We start from the raw sequence: 19045 nt of genomic DNA on the forward strand, positions 1-19045 counted from the left end.
TTAATGTTTAAAATACTGGTGGATCCATATCCAAATTTAAATCTGAAATCTGTTAACTTATACACACATCAACCGGATTTAGCTCAGGTGGTTGGCATAAATGTTGATAACAAGTTAGTAAGTAATCTTAAAAGTAACATGTTAAGAGTGACATGGTTCATAAAATGACTTAATGTTATGTAAAAACAAATTATTAATGTTTAAAACACCGGTGGATCCATATCCAAATTTAAATCTAAAATCTGGTAACTTTTACACACACACATCAACCAGATTTAGCTCAGGTGGTTGGCATAAATGTTGTTAACTTGTTATAGCCCCCAAATAGGTTCAATCCCTGCATGTGATGTATTGAGTTCATAATGAGTATTTCTTGTAATGGCTTCTAGCCTTAATGTATGAGCAATCCCTCAAGGACCGAAACATTTATATTCCTCATATGAAATATAAAGATATTTCTTATGGAAAAAAATATTTTCGTGTTCACTCTTCAACCAGCAAACAAGCAATTCAAAATTAGTGACGAAAGGAATATCTTTCTTTTTATTTTTACATGATTAACCAAATAAGAACAACATGAGTAAAGAAATATCTATTACAAAATAAATTCAACAATAGAATTGAAAGAAACGTTATTGCAGGAGGTGAATATCTTTCTTTTTATTTTTACATGATCATTAACCAAATAAGAACAACATGAGTAAAGAAATATCTATTACAAAATAAATTAAACAATAGAATTGAAAGAAACGTTATTGCAGGAGGTCCTTTTTCACCTAGCAGTCCAGCATCTTCTAGCTTTCATAACAACAACTCCTATTCCAAGCAAATGTGGGGAACAAGAGGACTATGCTATTGCCCTAATTCCCCTTGCACCTTCATTTAAAAAAATTACATCTTCCTTTCTATATATATATATATATATATATATATATATATATATATATATATAAAACTACATCTTCATACATTTAATTGTAAAAATATATAATAAATTTAACAAAATTAACTCATCTAAAAACATAAAATAACTACTAAATTAACTAATCCATAAATGTAAAATAACTACAAATTAACAACGGAATTTTCTCATTGATGTTGGGAATTGGTGAAATCATGTTCACAATGTTTGGTACAAACCAAAGAGATAGTTGAGTTGGTGTTAGTTATCTTTCACAGTGCAGTCACTCATTTGAATCCGAAGGTTATAAACCTATTTGTTAAATATTTTCAAAGTTTCATGATATCATTGTTGTAATACTTATACTTACCAATTATTGCTCTTATATAAAAAGAAATTATTGGTCTTATACAAAAAGAAATTTCAATGCGTAGGCATACACAAATGAGTCAATCACAGATAATGAATTGTTTGCCTTAGAATTGCAACCATGATTGTGCCCTCACTGGGAATTTTGAATGGCTCCCTTTACCAAATCTAATATCCTTTCTACCTTACTATTTGCTTCATCATCTTTACTTAAATCAGCATCACTATTGTACAATAACAGTCCTTGTCTTGGGTGGTTGCTCATCAACGAAGACAACAAGGAAGGAGGGTTGTGGGTTTGGGCATGGGAAGTTCCATGAGAATCCACTGCATTACCATCTAGAGTATTGAGGCCTCCAGCATCACCATCATTCATCAAAAGGGGCAGGCATGCTTAGGTCCAATAGTTTCACTCTTGCAGGCAGCTGCTGCAGCTTAGGGGTCTCCTTGTTGCCACAACTAGTAATTATAGTATCTGAAGCTCTACTACCCCAATGGCATCTCCTTTGACCACTCAAAGCCTGACCTGAAGCAAAACCCCTTTTACAGATTGAGCATTCATGGATCCTTGGAATCTTCTTACCTGAAATAGCAGTAGACTCAATTGTCCTCATTCCATCTTTAGCTTTGGCACCAAAAACCTTATAGCAGTAGACTCAATTGTCCTCGTTCCATCTTTGGCTTTGGCACCAGAAACCTTAGTCCTCTCCTTTGCAAGAGACTTTTGGAAATTTCCAGGCAGCTGAGAGGCCAATCCAGTACTGAGCTCGTCAGCTATGTCTTCTTCTAGGCTCTCATTCTCATAAAAAAATTAATTACACAAAATTAAACTATAACATAATTATGCAAACTTTATTAACCAAATTGTTCAAGCTCTCAGGCATCTATTACATTCTACAAGTTACAGTTCCTAGTTTCTCACATCCTCATTCGGCCATAAACCTACTCTTTTATGAGAGCTAAAAGCTTGTCACCAACTATAACACATTTCCTGAGTTTCTTTCACCCCTCCAATCAAACTCCCCCCAACAAATCGACGGGCTGCACACACCAAAATTAAAATTAAATCCCAACTTCCATGTGATTAACACCCAAATTCTTGTTCAAGAAAACAGTAGAGAAATCCAAAATTTAGAGATAGCATATCTGTCTAAGTTGTGGATGCCTTTGACACTCTCAGTTTGATTGAAATACAATTTTGTTCATATCTTTTATCTACAAGACAAAAGGGCACGGAGGACTTACCCATAACAACAGTCAGAGCACCAAATTGCAAAGGCTTTTCTGGCAAACCATCTATGACCAACTTACCATTCACCTTTAGCAAATTAAGGAGGAGCTTCACAGCATGATTAGCAAAGACTGTGTCAATAATATATTCTACAAACTTGACTGCAGCCTACATCTATTTCTCATCTTTGCTGATGACAAAGTGATCTACTCCTAAAATTTCTCTCACTTCCTTTTCCTTGCTAGGCGATGTACTTATCATCGTCACTTGCAACCCAAAAGCTTTTTCAAATTTGACAACCATGTGTCCCAAACTGCCAAGCCCCACCATGCCCAGGCTCCGTCATCTGGAAATATTTCATGGGGTTGTACACCGTTATTCCCGCACATAGCAATGGTGCAGCGGCATCCAACAGAAGATTCTCTAGTACCTTCACCACAAAGCTGCTTACAAACCACAAACCACCCAAATTATTAAAACCCTATTTAACCAATATAAAGAAAAAATATTAATGCCATTTGTCTCCGGTTTTATATAAAAGAGACAAACCACCCATCTCGGCAAGGCCTGCCGGAACTTGGCGCAGTTAAATTTTCCGAGGTTTTGAGTCAATTGAGAGATTCTCGAAACTCGTTGATCCCATTCCAAACATGAACAAGATTATATGGACAGAAAAGGAAGCCTTTTATGGCGAGTTTAGCCCATGTGCCCTAAAACAAAAATGGTTGCATGAGTTGGGATAATGATTAATTACCTCTGGTTACAAACCACCAAGTATGAGTAACCTCCAAAAGTGACAGAACCATCAACATCGGTGCTACCATACGTCCAAATGACCTTCTCACAATATTGTTCTTGGCCTTTTCTACAAGAATCGCAATGATGGCAACTTCCAACCATACAGTCCACGCCCACACGATCTCTAGCAGAAAAATTCTTCACTTCTGAACCAACTTCAACTACTATACCTACTATTTCATGGCTACAAAAATAGAATTGCGAGTAAATTAAAATTGAGCATGAACTTCTAGGCATATACTCTTTCTGTCTTGCTATTTGATGTGAAGCAGCATTGAAGATCATGAAGACATTACCCAAGAACCATTGGGTATTGGGAAGCTTTCCATTCATTACCAATTTGATGTAGATCAGTGTGACAGATTCCGCAGTATACGATCTTGAAAGTAACATCATGCGGCCCAGTTTCTGTTTCAAGGCAATTTAAATGTAAGTTTTTTGCAAATGGGTATCAATAGAAGCAAACAATTTAAATGTAAGTTTTCTGCAAATAGGTATCAATAAAAGCAGTTATGAGAGTAAAGCGAGGAGAAACCTGCGAGTGAAATTGAAGGGTGAGAGAATTCCTGACTCGTCTCTAGCAGCCCATCCTTGAACATTAGACTGACCTACTTCCTTAACCATCTTCTCTTCTTCACAACACTCATAAATAAATTTGATTCACATAGAAGAAGCAGCTAAGCAGATGAATATAAAGAACAGATTTGAGGAGACAACAGGTGTTGGGATGGGTTTTTAAAAGGTCAAGTATGGCAGGATATAGCAGGATGACCACTGAATAACCGAGAGCTAAATTCATCGTTAGGCAGCAAGGCAGGTCGTGCACAGCAGAAACCAGAAACATTATTGCAGCAGGTTGTGGAAGAGCCCAAAAACATTATTGCAGGAAGTCATGGAAGAGCAGAAAGCGAAAAGCGGGAGGAGCAGAAATCGGAAAGCAGTTTTGGTGAGGTAGGAATAGTCCGAGAACATATGCCAGATGTCAATTAAACCAGATGCCAGTGGGATGCCAGATGCCAATCAGAGAATCAATAGGTAGATGACTAAACTCATTCAAAGGAAGGCCTATCGGCCTAATAAATATAAAATAATAATATACACTTTAATTGACAGCAAATAAAATGTATTTTTGAATAAGAAATGATTGTTTTAAAAATGACAAGAAATAACGGAATTGCCATTGGCCATTTAAAGCGCCCTGATAGCGCCCATTCACCCTACATATCAATGCGGAGGTTGTATGTTCGAATACCATAATATATCGTACCTGTTTATCAACGTTTCAGATTTCTCCACGTCCCATCTCTGGAACTGGCTATCCCTGTTGTTGCGGTGTTCAGCCTCCTGTAGCGTCGTGTCCATTTGCAATTGCCAAACATCCTGCATCCCATCTCATATCGTAGGTGCCCATATCATCCCTGCATCATCCATTTTAAATTTGTAATCGGGAGCACATGAATTTTTGAAATTTATCCTACATCTTTCAGCCCATCCTAATTAGAGTGGGATATTATGTTTTGTAGAGAGGCAGAGTAGGTCTTCGATCAAAATTATATATATTTTTATGGCAATGTTGGGTATATTTTTAGGGATTCACATACTATAAAATATTGGGCATATTCTTAATCATTAACACAATAATATGTTAGAAATGGTAATTAGGAGTTGACTAAAATTAATGAGTCAGTTAAATGAATGTTGAGTGTTGAGTGGTGAGTCAAGCTGAGTGATAGATAAAGAGTTAAGTGCAATCCATATTTAGAGCATGAGTTAACTGAGTTAAGTGTGTGTGCATGTCAAGATATTTTAGGCAAATCACTAATTAGAAAGGTTTAAATACCCTTCACTTCACTGGGTTCACAGTAAGAATCATGTTTTGTATGACCAATAAAAAGGCAGCACCTCTTATATTTTGTGTGTGAATTTTTGTTTTGAGTCCTCTACCTTTCCAACAAATTAAAGTGAATTCCTCTGCCTTTACAACAAATTGATATCAAAGTGGTTACAAAGAGCCCAAAAAACAAATCAACAATAGTGAAATAGAAGAGAGAAATAATTTTTCATATAACACTCCTCTTGTTTGACCTATAACACTCCTTACAGTGGTATTCAGAGTGTTATAATGCTATTGTGCTTAGCATAGAACCACGTTAAAGATGAAAAACTTACCGCATACACAGGTTATCGTGACCATATAGAGAATTCGTACGCAGGTCTCAACCAACCAAGTCAAGAAAATTTGTTTAAACTGTCACGTGGTGACAGCTGACTCATAAAAATCTGTTATGGGATGGCTTTTTAAAAAGTTCGGTGGATTCTTTTTACCCATATTAAAGTGTTAGGGTTTTTTGAAGGACTGATTTATTAAAAGTTTATGGGTTATTCCCCGTGATAAATGTTTATAAAATATGAAAGTTTTGCCATAAAGATTGAAGGATTTTAACATAAAAGGTATTCGGAGGTTTTTAAAGTCATTTTTTGATATATTGAAAAGTTCAACTTTATAAAGGTTTTTGCCTTTTTTATATATAAAGATATTCTATAAATAGATCGGCTTTATATATAAAAAATCATTAAGGGATTTTATAAAATAGTTTATGAAAAAAATTATTGGCAATAGAATTTAGGGCTTTGTAAAATTCGTCAGTTATTTGGTTCTTTGTAAGTATGACAGTGTTTTGGTAAAGATTGTGCCTTATGGGGGCACATATTGAAAATCATATTTTTTGGGGGGGTGATATGGAAGATACAATCAAGCAATCAGCAAAACTACTATAAAAAAAAGGAATGACATCAGTCATGGGTCGCAAACCGCAACTGAAGCATATTAAAAAAAGGAATTGGAAAGAAGAGGTAGAGATTGTTGCCATGGTTAGAGAGGTTCACGATGCAGCCGAGGAACTATGAAGTCTAGCAGAAGATAAAGAAGAAAACGAGGGTGATTGGTGTAACTTTGATTTGCTACCACCCCTATGTTTACAGGTGAATATTTTGATGATTGGGTTATCAAGATGTTAACTTTTATTCAAGCTAGAGAGTTAATTGAGTACGTGTCTAATAACCTCGATGATGCAGTATGTGATGTTTTAGCATTGAATTTTATAAAACAAGCATTGGATGAGAATTGTTTGTGCAAGGTAGCAAAAGCTACAACTTCCAAGGAAGCATGGAAGTTTCTGGAAGCAAAGTTTGGTGCAAGGGAGAGTGACAGGCAACATCAGGTTATGTCACAGGAAAAGAAGTCAGTTGCAGATCTAAGAGTGTATGAGCAAGACTCTGAGAGGAAAACAGAGCTTGGAGAATCCCACTAAAAAGTGAACAATGGTTTTCAAGACCATAAAATTGAAACCCATTATGCAAACATGCATATGGATGAACAATATGCAACAAAGATTGCAGAGATAGAAGAAGAAGTATCTGTATTTGAAGAAAAGCAAGAGCATATAAATGCTCAAGGAATCCATTGTAACGTGGACGATACAGATGATTGTGAATCCCACTGTGATGATGCACATGTGGATGATGACTGCAAAGTGAGATGTGAATTGGTGAATCCAACCGTAGCTGATGGATTTCGTGAAGATGAAATTGGCAATGAACATATGCATGCTCGGATATCCCACCATAGTGTAGATGAACATTATGTTGATGATATGTGTGGTTTATTTTTTGAAACAGATATTAATTGTGGCAATACAGTAAGTGCAATATTTGATGAAGAATTGAAGGTTGAAGTTGCCACTATAGTAGCAAGATATGAAGCAGTTGTAATTTCTCATGAAGCAGTATGTGATCTAGCAACAGTTGATGATCAAGAACATGATAAAGTGATTGAATAGTTTTTGATGAGAATATCCACTGACCACATAATAGTGGAAGATAGTTTTAGTGAAGTTGAAAAGAAGGCAGAGAAGGAAGAGGTAGAGCAGGAAGTTGTCACTAAAGAGCATAATATAGATGCTTTTAACATTGCTTTTGAATATGCAGGTGTTCAGAATAGCATGAGTGAAAAAATTGAAAACAAGGTTGTTAATAAATTTGATGCAGATTTGAGGCTCATTGAAGAATGCATTCAAAAACCAATAAAGCAAATTGATTCGAGTCTTAAAGAAGCAACTAAAATAAAAGAATTGAATGAAATGGTGAATAATGATCTTGAGTGTGCAGATTACAGGGAAAATGTAGTAGTACTTGACGATGGAAATGAAAAGAATGATATGGATGTTTCTGAAGACAAAGATGAATGCGTTGAAACCATTTTTCAGCAATGGAATCAAGAAGAGATAAGATTCTGGTATCAGGAAATATGGCAAAAAGAAAATCAGGAATATGAAACACAAGCAACAAAGCAAAGACAACAGTTTGAAGATCCAATGTTTTGGCAACAGTCCATAGTTGAATGAATATTTGAAGAGGAAGTTGTCGAAGACATGATCCAATTATTTCATAGAACAAGCTCACGTCAAGTCAAAGAAAAATTGCAGCAGCAACAAGTGAATAAAGCTTACAACAAGAAAGCGCAACAGAGAGTTAAGGAATTTCGAGGATTTAAAATTTGGAAGAACCGAAAAAAATGCAAAATTGTGAAAGTCTTCAATAATTGTAAGATTTGAAATTTGGAAGAAGTGAAAAAAGAATGCAAAATTATGAAAGTCTTGAGTCATTGTAAGCCTATCTGAGACATAGAACAACAGGCATGTTTGAGTGATAATTGAGTCAATTTCTATTGTAATCCTAACAGGGAAAGTTGAGTCATGTTTGATTTATGTTGATTCATATGGTCGTAATTAAGGGGGAGTGTTAGAAATTTTAATTACTCCCGCATGAGGAGTTGACTAAAATTGGAGAGTTAGTTAACTGAGTGTTGAGCGGTGAGTCAAGTTGAGTGATGGATAAAGAGTTAAGTGCAATCCATATTTAGGGTATGAGTTAACTGAGTTAAGTCTGTGCGCATGTCAATATATTTTAGGCAATTCACTAGTTGGAAAAGGTTAAATACCCTTCACCGAGTTCCTTGTAACAATCATGTTTTCTGTGATCAACAAAAGAGCCGCAGCTCATGTGTTTTGTGTGTGAATTTGTGTTTTGACTCCTCTACCTTTACAACATAATATTCTCCAGCTTCTGAATCAATGGGAAATGCAATATGTATTATGTGGATTTGATCTTTTTGTTGAATGCATTAAAATGAATACCAGGTATTACAGACAAAGAATGGCACGATTGACTGACTACCCTCACCCGAGAAGGAAGCAATAACACGAGTGATCCATGGAAGAAAACATATTATAATCAACTCATATAAATCAACTCACCCATATAAATCAACTTACAAACGTTTCACAAAAATATTATAATATTACAATACATTTTCACCCATATAAATCAACTCACAAACATTTCACAAAAATATTATGATACATTTTTTTCCAGTTATAATTTTTGTTTTACAACAAATATTGTCATAATATTCAAAACCAAAAGTTGTGATACATGCACTGAAATTTCTATAGATAAAGAGAAAATTAAATATAAATAATGGACCAGTAACTTGCAAGACCTATAAAAATTTGTGGCTATGGAGAGAAAGAAATTACTGAGAATTGTTTGAATATGTAATAGACTCCATTTAGATATTCAAAGAATGTGTGTTGTTCGAATATGAAATATAGGGTTATATTTATATATTCAAAGAATGGAACTTCCAATCAAAAGAAGAGAATGATAATATTAATCCCTTAAAATTTTTAATAAACAAACAATATGTTTATTAAAATTTAATAATACTTGAATTTAAAATAAAATATCTTTATTTATTTTACGCTTTGTGATTGAAATGAATTTAAAAAGGAAAATTTAAATAGTTTGTTAAGGAAAAAAAACTCATCCATTGCCAACTCATTGAAATTTAAAAGTTAACATTAAAACCATAAAACTAATATTATAATATTTATAATATTATATTAATATAAACTGAAATATGTATGATTGAAACAGGCATTCAAGTGAAAATAAATATGATGATATAAAATATTCATTTGAACAATATAGTGCTATAACAAATATCACTATATAGGGTTCAACCAAATTAATGAATTTAAAGCCTGAATCAGGGCTTTACATTATTTGAACTTTTCCAAGAGAGTCTTTCATAGTCTACCCAAGTGAGCATCTCATAGTTTACCTAGTTTTTATTAAAAAAATTCTATTATATACAAAAAAAAAAAAAAAAAAAAAAAAAAAAAAAAAAAAAAAAAAAAAAAACTTGTCATATATATATATATATATATATATTCAAATTCCTGTTGATTTTAAATCAAACAAATTTATTTGAAATTTAGTAAAAAAGAGGGAAAGGTGAAGACAAACCTTGAAGAGGGAAAACATAGTGATTCAAATTTATTATTAAAACCAATTATATATATTAAATTTAATACTAATATCTAATATTTTATTGAGAATATTATAATATATATTATATTAACAATACTAAAACTTAATCTTATATAAATTAGGTTAATATTGAAAACCTAAAATCTAAGAATACTATTATAACTTAAAACTATTAATTCTGGTTATAAAACCATGTTAATGTTTTCACAATTGGTTGATACTACAATTTTAATATTTTTATTTTTAATTTTATTTCTGTAATCTTCATATTTGTTGAAAAATAACTTGTGAACCTTTTAAGTGTGCTTTGTAAAAAGTTAATTTAAGTAGCTTTGAAACATATGATTTAGTTATGCAAGAAAGTTAATTGTGTGAAGTTTATTTATTGATCTAGTGGGATTACAAGAAAATAGTGGCATCTTTTAAGTTGATACCATCAGATCAAAAAAAAATTAAGAAAAAGATTAAAGTAGCCAATTCCAATAGAGGAAATATACATAGTACTAATTTGGTGACCAAAACTAGGCAGTTACAAAATCAATATAGTGTTATTTATGTTTTATCAAGTTAAAACAAACATCGAAAATATCAAGGATTTATTACAACTACAGTCATTTAACTAAAATGATTTATAATGTCAATCTCATTGTACTCATTGTTGAAAATAAATAAAACTTTTCAATATTTATATTAAATAATATAATTTTATATAGATATAATAATACAAAATTAAAAAACACTTTTAATTAACTTATAAATATTTCAATGTAGAAAATAGACAAATTATTGGGATATCCATATTAACTATTATATATATAATAATAATAATAATAATAATAATAATGTACGTTATTGTTTATCTTCCTAAAATATGTTAATTATAAATGCAAAAATGTAATTAAAATAAAAATAATTTGAAAATATGTAACCCATTCAATTTTTAATATAAAAATATTAATAATAATTAATTATCCTAAAATATAATTTTTAATATAAAATATTAATAATAATCAATTATCTAAAAATACAATTTAAACAATAAAAAATTACAGATGGTCTATAAATAAGATATTAAAGATTTATCAACCACTAAAAAAGACTTGCAAAAAATGAGATTTGATCTCCAAACTTTAATAAATCAATAATTAAGATGAATTTATTCCCATAACTAGTAAATGTATTTCTTAACTATACCATAAACTTGGTGGAGATTCAAAAAAATTAAATTAAAAGAAGTTGAATTGTATACCATAAATTTGGTCAGCTCCAAAGAACTTAGATTAAAAAAGTTGAATTTAACTTCAGGGAGTTTCAAAGAATTTAGATTAAAGGAAGTTGAATTCTGTACCATACAATTTTTTCATAATCTTAGGCATATACATCAATGGTCCCATGCACGCTGCACCCATTTATAGGACAGCTTTGCACAAAATTCCACTAAGACAATGAAGTTAATAAAGAAAAAATACACGTGGAGATTCTTCGTCTTACGTGGAGATACTTTGTCTTACGTGACTGTGCGTAAGCGTAGCAGATCTTAACATCCACAAGAAAAGCACAAATTCCAAAATAGTGTCCCTGTCAATCGTTAACGCACTTTTTGCATCTTTCTTTTCGACCCTCTGCATATACGAAATGCGGATCAAATTCTCGAAAATCCCTCTTTCCTGCACTTCACAAAATACATCGCATTCATTATTCGGAACTTTAAAACATATTCTGGGTGAGAGTGGAATAAGGAAAAGACTAAATAGCTGCTGCTAGGCAAATTGGGAAGCGTTGGAAATATTTCTTCAAAAAACTTCTGCGAACATTGCACATTTACAATATTTTAGAGTACCAATTTCTCAATTTAGTTTTAAATTACCTTTTAAAAAATGTTTTTGTAAGAATGTGTTGGAAGTGTTCTTATCGTATGTTTTGATATATGTATGTTTCAATTTACATAGTCAGCTGTCGTCAAATTTGAACACCAACCAAACATCGATATTGAAGCTTAGTCGGCCCTCTAGGGATTTCAACATAAATCCACAGCCCTCCCAAAACACAACTAAAACTTCTCATTCTAAATCTTTTATTGGATACCTTCCTTTATGTCCCTTCGAATATCTTCTACAAAGTGAAATTGTAGGTTACCTAGATATTGGGCAGATGAAACACATGCCTCGTTAGGAATCCGCCCATGCCGTTTCAAACTGTCCAAACTGTAAAAGGAAATGAAGGAAATCTTTGGGCCTCTGCGCCGGAACTCATCTGAAAATATTATGATTATTTTTCCCTATAATCTCTTTATTTAGCTCTGCCGACCTCTGCAACACTATGCATCTTCATATTAGACTGACTGAGAGATTCTGAGTTGCTACCTACCAGAAGTCAGCATTCGATAGGAATTCATTGCCGACCTCCACGTTACATTTATCGGCATGTGACGCAGTTTTGGGTGTTCATAAATTCCGCCATCTTCACCTCAGCATTCATCCAACTCGACTAGTGTTGCGCTACTGCAAACTCATAGCTCATATTCTTGATTTAAATTACAGATTCCATTGTGAATCGCTGAGCCACAGCTGAGCATTTGAGAGAGTCGAAGATCGAAAGAATGGAAGCTAAGCGTGGCAGTTTTACTGTTGGGCAAATCGAATTGAGGAACTTTTGACCGGCCGACTTGGAAGACCTGTACGAATGGGCTAGTGACGAAGAAGTGATCAAGTTCATGACATGGGAAGCTTTTAAATCCAAGGAGAAACTCAGGGAGTTTCTGCTGAAGGTGGTGATTCCTCATCCATGGTTCAAGGCTATATGTTTCAGAGGGAAGCCTATTGGTCACGTCATGCTCAAACAAGGAACCGATATTCACAACTGCCGAGCTGAGATGGGGTATGCCATCGCTAGAAGATATTGGGGGATGGGCTTCACCACCGAAGCGGTGACAACGGCACTTAAAATCACTGATGAACTTGCTTCTTTCAATAGATAAGAGTAGTGGCGCAACTTTCAAGCCACGTTATTGCATAAACCAACCGCCCACGATAAAAAGACGCAACATCATGGCATAAAACAACAACCCACGTAGTGACTTAACTTTAAAGCCATATCATTCCATAAACAACGCATATCATTCCATAAACAATGCAGGATAATTAAATCATGTAACAGATGTCAAATCTGGCAAAAAATAGACGAAAATGCAAAGGGAACTGATTCGAAAGAAAGGGTATCAACTTCTCATTGTCCCAAAAGTACAAAGGGAGGCTTATATACTTATGAAGTTAGGAATGGTTGAATTTCTAAGAATGATTAAAAAGTAAAAGTATTTTTCAAAAACATATTAAAAATTGAAAATAATGAATATTGGAAAGCATATAACATCTACAGTCTATATATATATGTATTAAAATCTCAATTGTATTTTCATTTTGGGTATTGGTTAACTTTTACACAAACATATGCTTCCACAATTGTAACTCTTCTCCAACATTGATTCATTTTCTTCGTGAAACCTGCCACATTAGTGCAGTGTAATAGGAAATATTGTAAAGAAAGGTTGAGAAATCTTTCTTTATATATAAATATATATTTTTAAAATGTTTTGAATTGATTTAAAAATGAGTAGTTTATATCAAATCTACTGTGCTTGTCCCAAGTAAGATACAATTTTGATATTTCATTTACTTAATTATTCATAAATCTTTTTAATATTTCTACTCGTTATTTGTTCACAATGGACAGTGCAGACCATTGTTGCTGTGAACTTTGCATGGTCTTTCCATAAATTTGACCGCACCAAAAATGGGATCCATAGATTTAGAGAAGCCCACTCTTGAATAAACTCCATTTCTAATTTTTCATTTTTTAATTCTGGTAGTGACATGTAGCATATTTCCTTCAGGTTGGCATCTCCTCACATATCACCTTAAGAGGGATTGATAGAGTCGGAAGTTCAACAATTGTTTTTGTGGAATTCTGAATTAGGATCTTAAATATATTAAATTATAATTTTTATAAACAACTGCCATTGTACATAATTGAATTAAATGTAAACTTTATAAACCACATACATGTTATTAGTAAGTAATCTTAAAAGTAACATGTTAAGAGTGACATGGTTCATAAACTGACTTAATGCAATGTAAAAACAAATTATTAATGTTTAAAACACTGGTGGATCCATATCCAAATTTAAATTTGAAATCTGGTAACTTATACACACACACATCAACCGGATTTAGCTCAGGTGGTTGGCATAAATGTTGATAACAAGTTAGTAAGTAATCTTAAAAGTAACATGTTAAGAGTGACATGGTTCATAGAATGACTTAATGTAATGTAAAAACAAATTATTGATGTTTAAAACAACGGTGGATCTATATCCAAATTTAAATGTGAAATCTGGTAACTTATACACACACACACATACATCAACCAGATTTAGCTCAGGTGCTTGGAATAAATGTTGTTAACTTGTTATCACGCCCAAATAGGTTCAATCCCTGCATGTGATGTATTGAGTTCATAATGAATATTTTTTGTAATGGCTTCTAGCCTTAATGTATGAGCAATCCTCTAAGGACCGAAACATTTATATTCCTCATATGGAATATAAAGAGATTTCTTATGGAAAAAAATATTTTCCTGTTCACTCTTCAACCAACAAACAAGCAATTCAAAATTAGTGATGAAAGGAATATCTTTCTTTTTATTTTTACATGATCATTAACCAAATAAGAACAACATGAGTAAACTAATATCTATTACAAAATAAATTCAACAATAGAATTGAAAGAAACGTTATTGTAGGAGGTCCTGTTTCACCTAGCAGTCCAACATCTTCCAGCTTTCATAACAACAACTCCTATTCCAAGCAAATGTGGGGAACAAAAGGACTATGCTATTGTCGTAATTCCCTTGCACCTTCATTTAAAAAAATTACATCTTCCTTCATATATATATATGTATATATATATAACTACATCTTCCTACATTTAATTCTTAAAATATATAATAAATTTAAAAAAATTAACTCATCTAAAAACATAAAATAACTACTAAATTAACTAATCCATAAATGTAAAATAACTACAAATTAACAACGGAATTTTCTCATTGATGTTGGGAATCGGTGAAATCATGTTCACAATGTTTGGTACAAACCAAAGAGTTAGTTGAGTTGGTGTTAGTTATCTTGCATAGAGCAGTCGCTCATTTGAATCCAAAGGTTATAAAGCTATTTGTTAAATATTTTCAAAGTTTCATGATATCATTGTTGTAATACTTATACTTACCATTTATTGCTCTTATACAAAAAGAAATTATTGGTCTTATACAAAAAGAAATTTATATGCGTAGGTATACATAAATGAGTCAATCACAGATAATGAATGGTGTGCCTTACAATTGCAACCATTATTGTGCCCTCGTTGGAAATTTTGAATGGCTCCCTCTACCAAATCTAATATCCTTTCTACCTTACTATCTGCCTCATCATATTCACTTAAATCAGCATCACTATTGTACAAGAACAGTCCTTGCCTTGGGTGGTTGCTCATCAACGAAGACAGAAAGGAAGGAGCGTTGTGGGTTTGGGCATGGGAAGTTCCATGAAAATCCACTGCATTACCATCCAGAGTATTGAGGTCTCTGGCATCACCATCATCATCAAAAGGGGCAGGCATGCTTAGGTCCAATAGTTCCACTCTTGCAGGCAGCTGTTGTAGCTTAGGGGTCTCCTTGTTGCCATAACTAGTAATTATAGTATCTGAAGCTCTGCTACCCCAATGGCGTCTCTTTTGACCACCCAAAGCCTGACCTGAAGAAAAACCATTTTTACAGATTGAGCATTCATGGATCCTTAGAATCTTCTTACCTAAAATAGCAGTAGACTCAATTGTCCTCGTTCCATCTTTGGCTTTGGCACCAGAAACCTTAGTCCTCTCCTTTGCAAGAGACTTGTGGAAATTTCCAGGTAGCTGAGAGCCCGATCCAGTACTGAGCTCGTTAGCTATGTCTTCTTCTAGGCTCTCATTCTCATAAATAAATTAATTACACAAAATTAAACTATAACATAATTATGCAAACTTTATTAACCAAATTGTTCAAGCTCTCGGGCATCTATTACATTCTACGAGTTATAGTTCCTAGTTTCTCACATCCTCATTCAGCCATAAACCTACTCTTCTATGAGAGCTAAAAGCTTCTCGCCAGCTATAACACATTTCCTGAGTTTCCTTCACTCCTCCAATCAAACTCCCCACAACAAATCGATGGGCTGCACACACCAAAATTAAAATTAAATCCCAGCTTCCATGTGATTAACACCCAAATTCTTGTTCAAGAAAACAATAGAGAAATCCAAAATTTAGAGATAGCATATTTGTCTAAGCTGTGGATGCCTTTGACACTCTCAGTTTGATTGAAATATAATTTTGTTCATATCTTTTATCTACAAGACAAAAAGGCACGGAGGACTTACCCATAACAACAGTCGGAGCAGCAAATTGCACAGGCTTTTCTGGCAAACCATCTATGACCAACTTACCATTCACCTTTAGCAAATTAAGGAGGGGCTTCACAGCATGATTAGCAGAGACTGTGTCAATGATATATTCTACAGACTTGACTGTAGCCTGCATCTATTTCTCATATTTTCTGATGACAAAGTGATCTACTCCTAAAATTTCTCACTTCCTTTTCCTTGCTAGGCGATGTACTTATCACCGTCACTTGCAACCCAAAAGCTTTTCCAAATTTGACAGCCATGTGTCCCAAACCGCCAAGGCCCACCACGCCCAGGCTCTTTCCAGGCTCCGTCATCTGGAAATATTTCATGGGGCTGTACACCGTTATTCCTGCACATAGAAAATTTGGTGCAGCAGCATACAAGGGAAGATTCTCTGGTACCTTCACCACAAAATTACTTACAACCCACAAACCACCCAAATTATTAAAACCCTATTTAACAAATATAAAGAAAAAGTATTAATGTCATTTGTCTCTGGTTTTATATAAAAGAGACAAACCACCCATCTCGGCAAGGCCTGCCGGAACTTGGCGCAATTAAATTTTCCGAGGTTTTGAGTCAATTGGGAGATTCCCGAAACTCGTTGATCCCATTCCAAACATGAACAAGATTATATGGACAAAAAAGGAAGCCTTTTATGGCGAGTTTAGCCCATATGCCCTAAAACAAAAATGGTTGCATGAGTTGGGATAATGATTAATTACCTCTGGTTACAAACCATCAAGTATGAGTAACCTCCAAAAGTGACAGAACCATCAACATCGGTGCTACCATACGTCCAAATGACCACCTCACAATACTGTTCTTGGCCTTTGCTACAAGAATCACAATGATGGCAACTTCCAACCATACAGGCCACGCCCACACAATCTCCAGAAGAAAAATTCTTCACTTCTGAACCAACTTCAACTACTATACCTACTATTTCATGGTTGCAAAAATAGAATTGCGAGTAAATTAAAATTGAGCATGAACTTCTAGGCATATACTCTTTCTGTCTTGCTATTTGATGTGAAGCAGTGTTGAAGATCATGAAGACATTACCCAGGAACCATTGGGTATTGGGAAGCTTTCCATTCATTACCAATTTTATGTAAATCAGTGTGATAGGTTTCGCAGTATATGATCTTGAAAGTAACATCATGCGGCCCAGTTTCCCTTTCAAGGCAATTTAAATGTAAGTTTTTTTCAAATGGGTATCAATAGAAGCATACAATTTAATTGTAAGTTTTATGCAAATGGGTATCAATAAAAGCAGTTATGAGAGTAAAGCGAGGAGAAACTTGCGAGTGGAATTGAAGGGCGAGAGAATTCCTGACTCGTCTCTAGCAGCCCATCCTTGAACATTAGGCTGACCTACTTCCTTAACCATCTTCTTTTCTTCACAACACTCATAAATAAATTTGATTCACTTAGAAGGAGCAGCTAAGCAGAGGAATATAAAGAACAGATTTGAGGAGACAACAGGTGTTGGGACGGGTATTTAAAAGGTCAAGTATGGCAGGATATAGCAGGATGACCACTGAATAATCGAGAGCTAAATTCATAGTTAGGCAGCAAGGCAGGTCGTGCACAGTAGAAACCAGAAACATTATTGTAGCAGGTTGTGGAAGGACCCAGAAACATTATTGCAGGAAGTCGTGGAAGAGAAGAAAGCGGAAAGTGGGAGGAGCAGAAATCGGAAAGCGGTTTTGGTGAGGGAGGAATAGTCCAATAACATATGCTAGATGTCAATTAAACCAGATGCTAGTGGGACGCCATATGTCAATCAGAGAATCAATAGGTAGACGACTAAACTCATTCAAAGGAAGGCCTATCGGCCTAATAAATATAAAATAATAATATACAATTTAATTGACAACAAATAAAATGTAGTTTTGAATAAGAAATGATTGTTTTAAAAACGACAACAAATAACGGGCTTGCCATCGGCCATTTAAAGTGCCCTGATAGCGCCCATTCACCCTACATATCAATGCAGAGGTTGTATGTTCGAATACCATAATATATCGTACCTTTTTATCAAAGTTTCAGATTTCCTCACGTCCCATCTTCAGAACAGGCTATCCCTGTTGTTGCGGTGTTCAGCCTACTGTAGCGTCGTGTCCATTTGCAATTGCCAAACATGTTGCGTCCCATCTCATATCGTAGGTGCCCATATCATCCCTGCATCATCCATTTTAAATTTGTAATTGGGAGCACATGAATTTTTGAAATTTATCCTACATCTTTCAGTCCATCCTAATTAGAGTGGGATATTATGTTTTGTAGAGAGGCACAGTAGGTCTTCAATCAAAATTATATATTTTTTATGGCAATGTTGGGCATATTTTTAGGGATTCACATACTATAAAATATTGGGCATATTCTTAATCATTAACACAGTAATATGTTAGAAATGGTAATTAGGAGTTGATTAAAATTAATGAGTGAGTTAAATGAATGTTGAGCGTTGAGTGGTGAGTCAAGATGAGTGATGGATAAAGAGTTAAGTGCAATCCATATTTAGAGCATGAGTTAACTGAGTTAAGTGTGTGTGCATGTCAAGATATTCTAGGAAAATCACTAATTAGAAAGGTTTAAATACCCTTCACTTCACCGGGTTCGTTGTAAGAATCATGTTTTATATGACCAATAAAAAAGCAGCACCTCATATATTTTGTGTGTGAATTTGTGTTTTGAGTCCTCTACCTTTCCAATAAATTAAAGTGAATTCCTCTGCCTTTACAACAATTTGGTATCAGAGTGGTTACCAAGAGCCAAAAAAAACAAATCAACAATAGTGAAATAGAAGAGAGAAATATTTTTTCCTATAACACTCCTTACAGTGGTATTC

At 33.9% G+C, this 19045-nt stretch overlaps 1 protein-coding gene and 1 pseudogene across 1 annotated transcript; both read right to left on the reverse strand.

Annotated features, from left to right (window-relative positions):
- Positions 1-1638: 1638 nt before the first annotated feature.
- LOC149250598 (cinnamyl alcohol dehydrogenase 8-like) lies at positions 1639-4685 on the reverse strand. The gene is made up of 5 exons (XM_089453700.1): positions 4567-4685; positions 3256-3483; positions 2829-2944; positions 2516-2632; positions 1639-1796 (listed from the first exon to the last, which is right to left on the reverse strand). Exons 1-5 carry the CDS (start codon positions 4683-4685, stop codon positions 1639-1641), a joined length of 738 nt encoding a protein of 245 aa, XP_089309826.1.
- A 6388-nt stretch (positions 4686-11073) lies between these two features.
- Positions 11074-17581, reverse strand: LOC149250599 (putative mannitol dehydrogenase; annotated as a pseudogene).
- Between the last annotated feature and the right edge of the window lie 1464 nt (positions 17582-19045).

Source organism: Pinus tabuliformis, chromosome 7 (genome assembly GCF_031772625.1).
Source record: "Pinus tabuliformis cultivar Carrire ecotype Pingquan chromosome 7, CPIR1, whole genome shotgun sequence".
NCBI lineage: Eukaryota > Viridiplantae > Streptophyta > Pinopsida > Pinales > Pinaceae > Pinus > Pinus tabuliformis.

Excerpts from the sequence above, each read along its gene's own strand:
- LOC149250598 (XM_089453700.1), bottom strand. The coding sequence starts at position 4,685 with ATGCAGGATGTTTGGCAATTGCAAATGGACACGACGCTACAGGAGGCT. Across the intron at positions 3,484-4,566 it reads TCTGAAACGTTGATAAACAG|CCATGAAATAGTAGGTATAG; the intron begins GTACGATATATT and ends CTATTTTTGTAG. Across the intron at positions 1,797-2,515 it reads TGCTCTGACTGTTGTTATGG|GTCAGGCTTTGAGTGGTCAA; the intron begins GTAAGTCCTCCG and ends GTTTTGCTTCAG.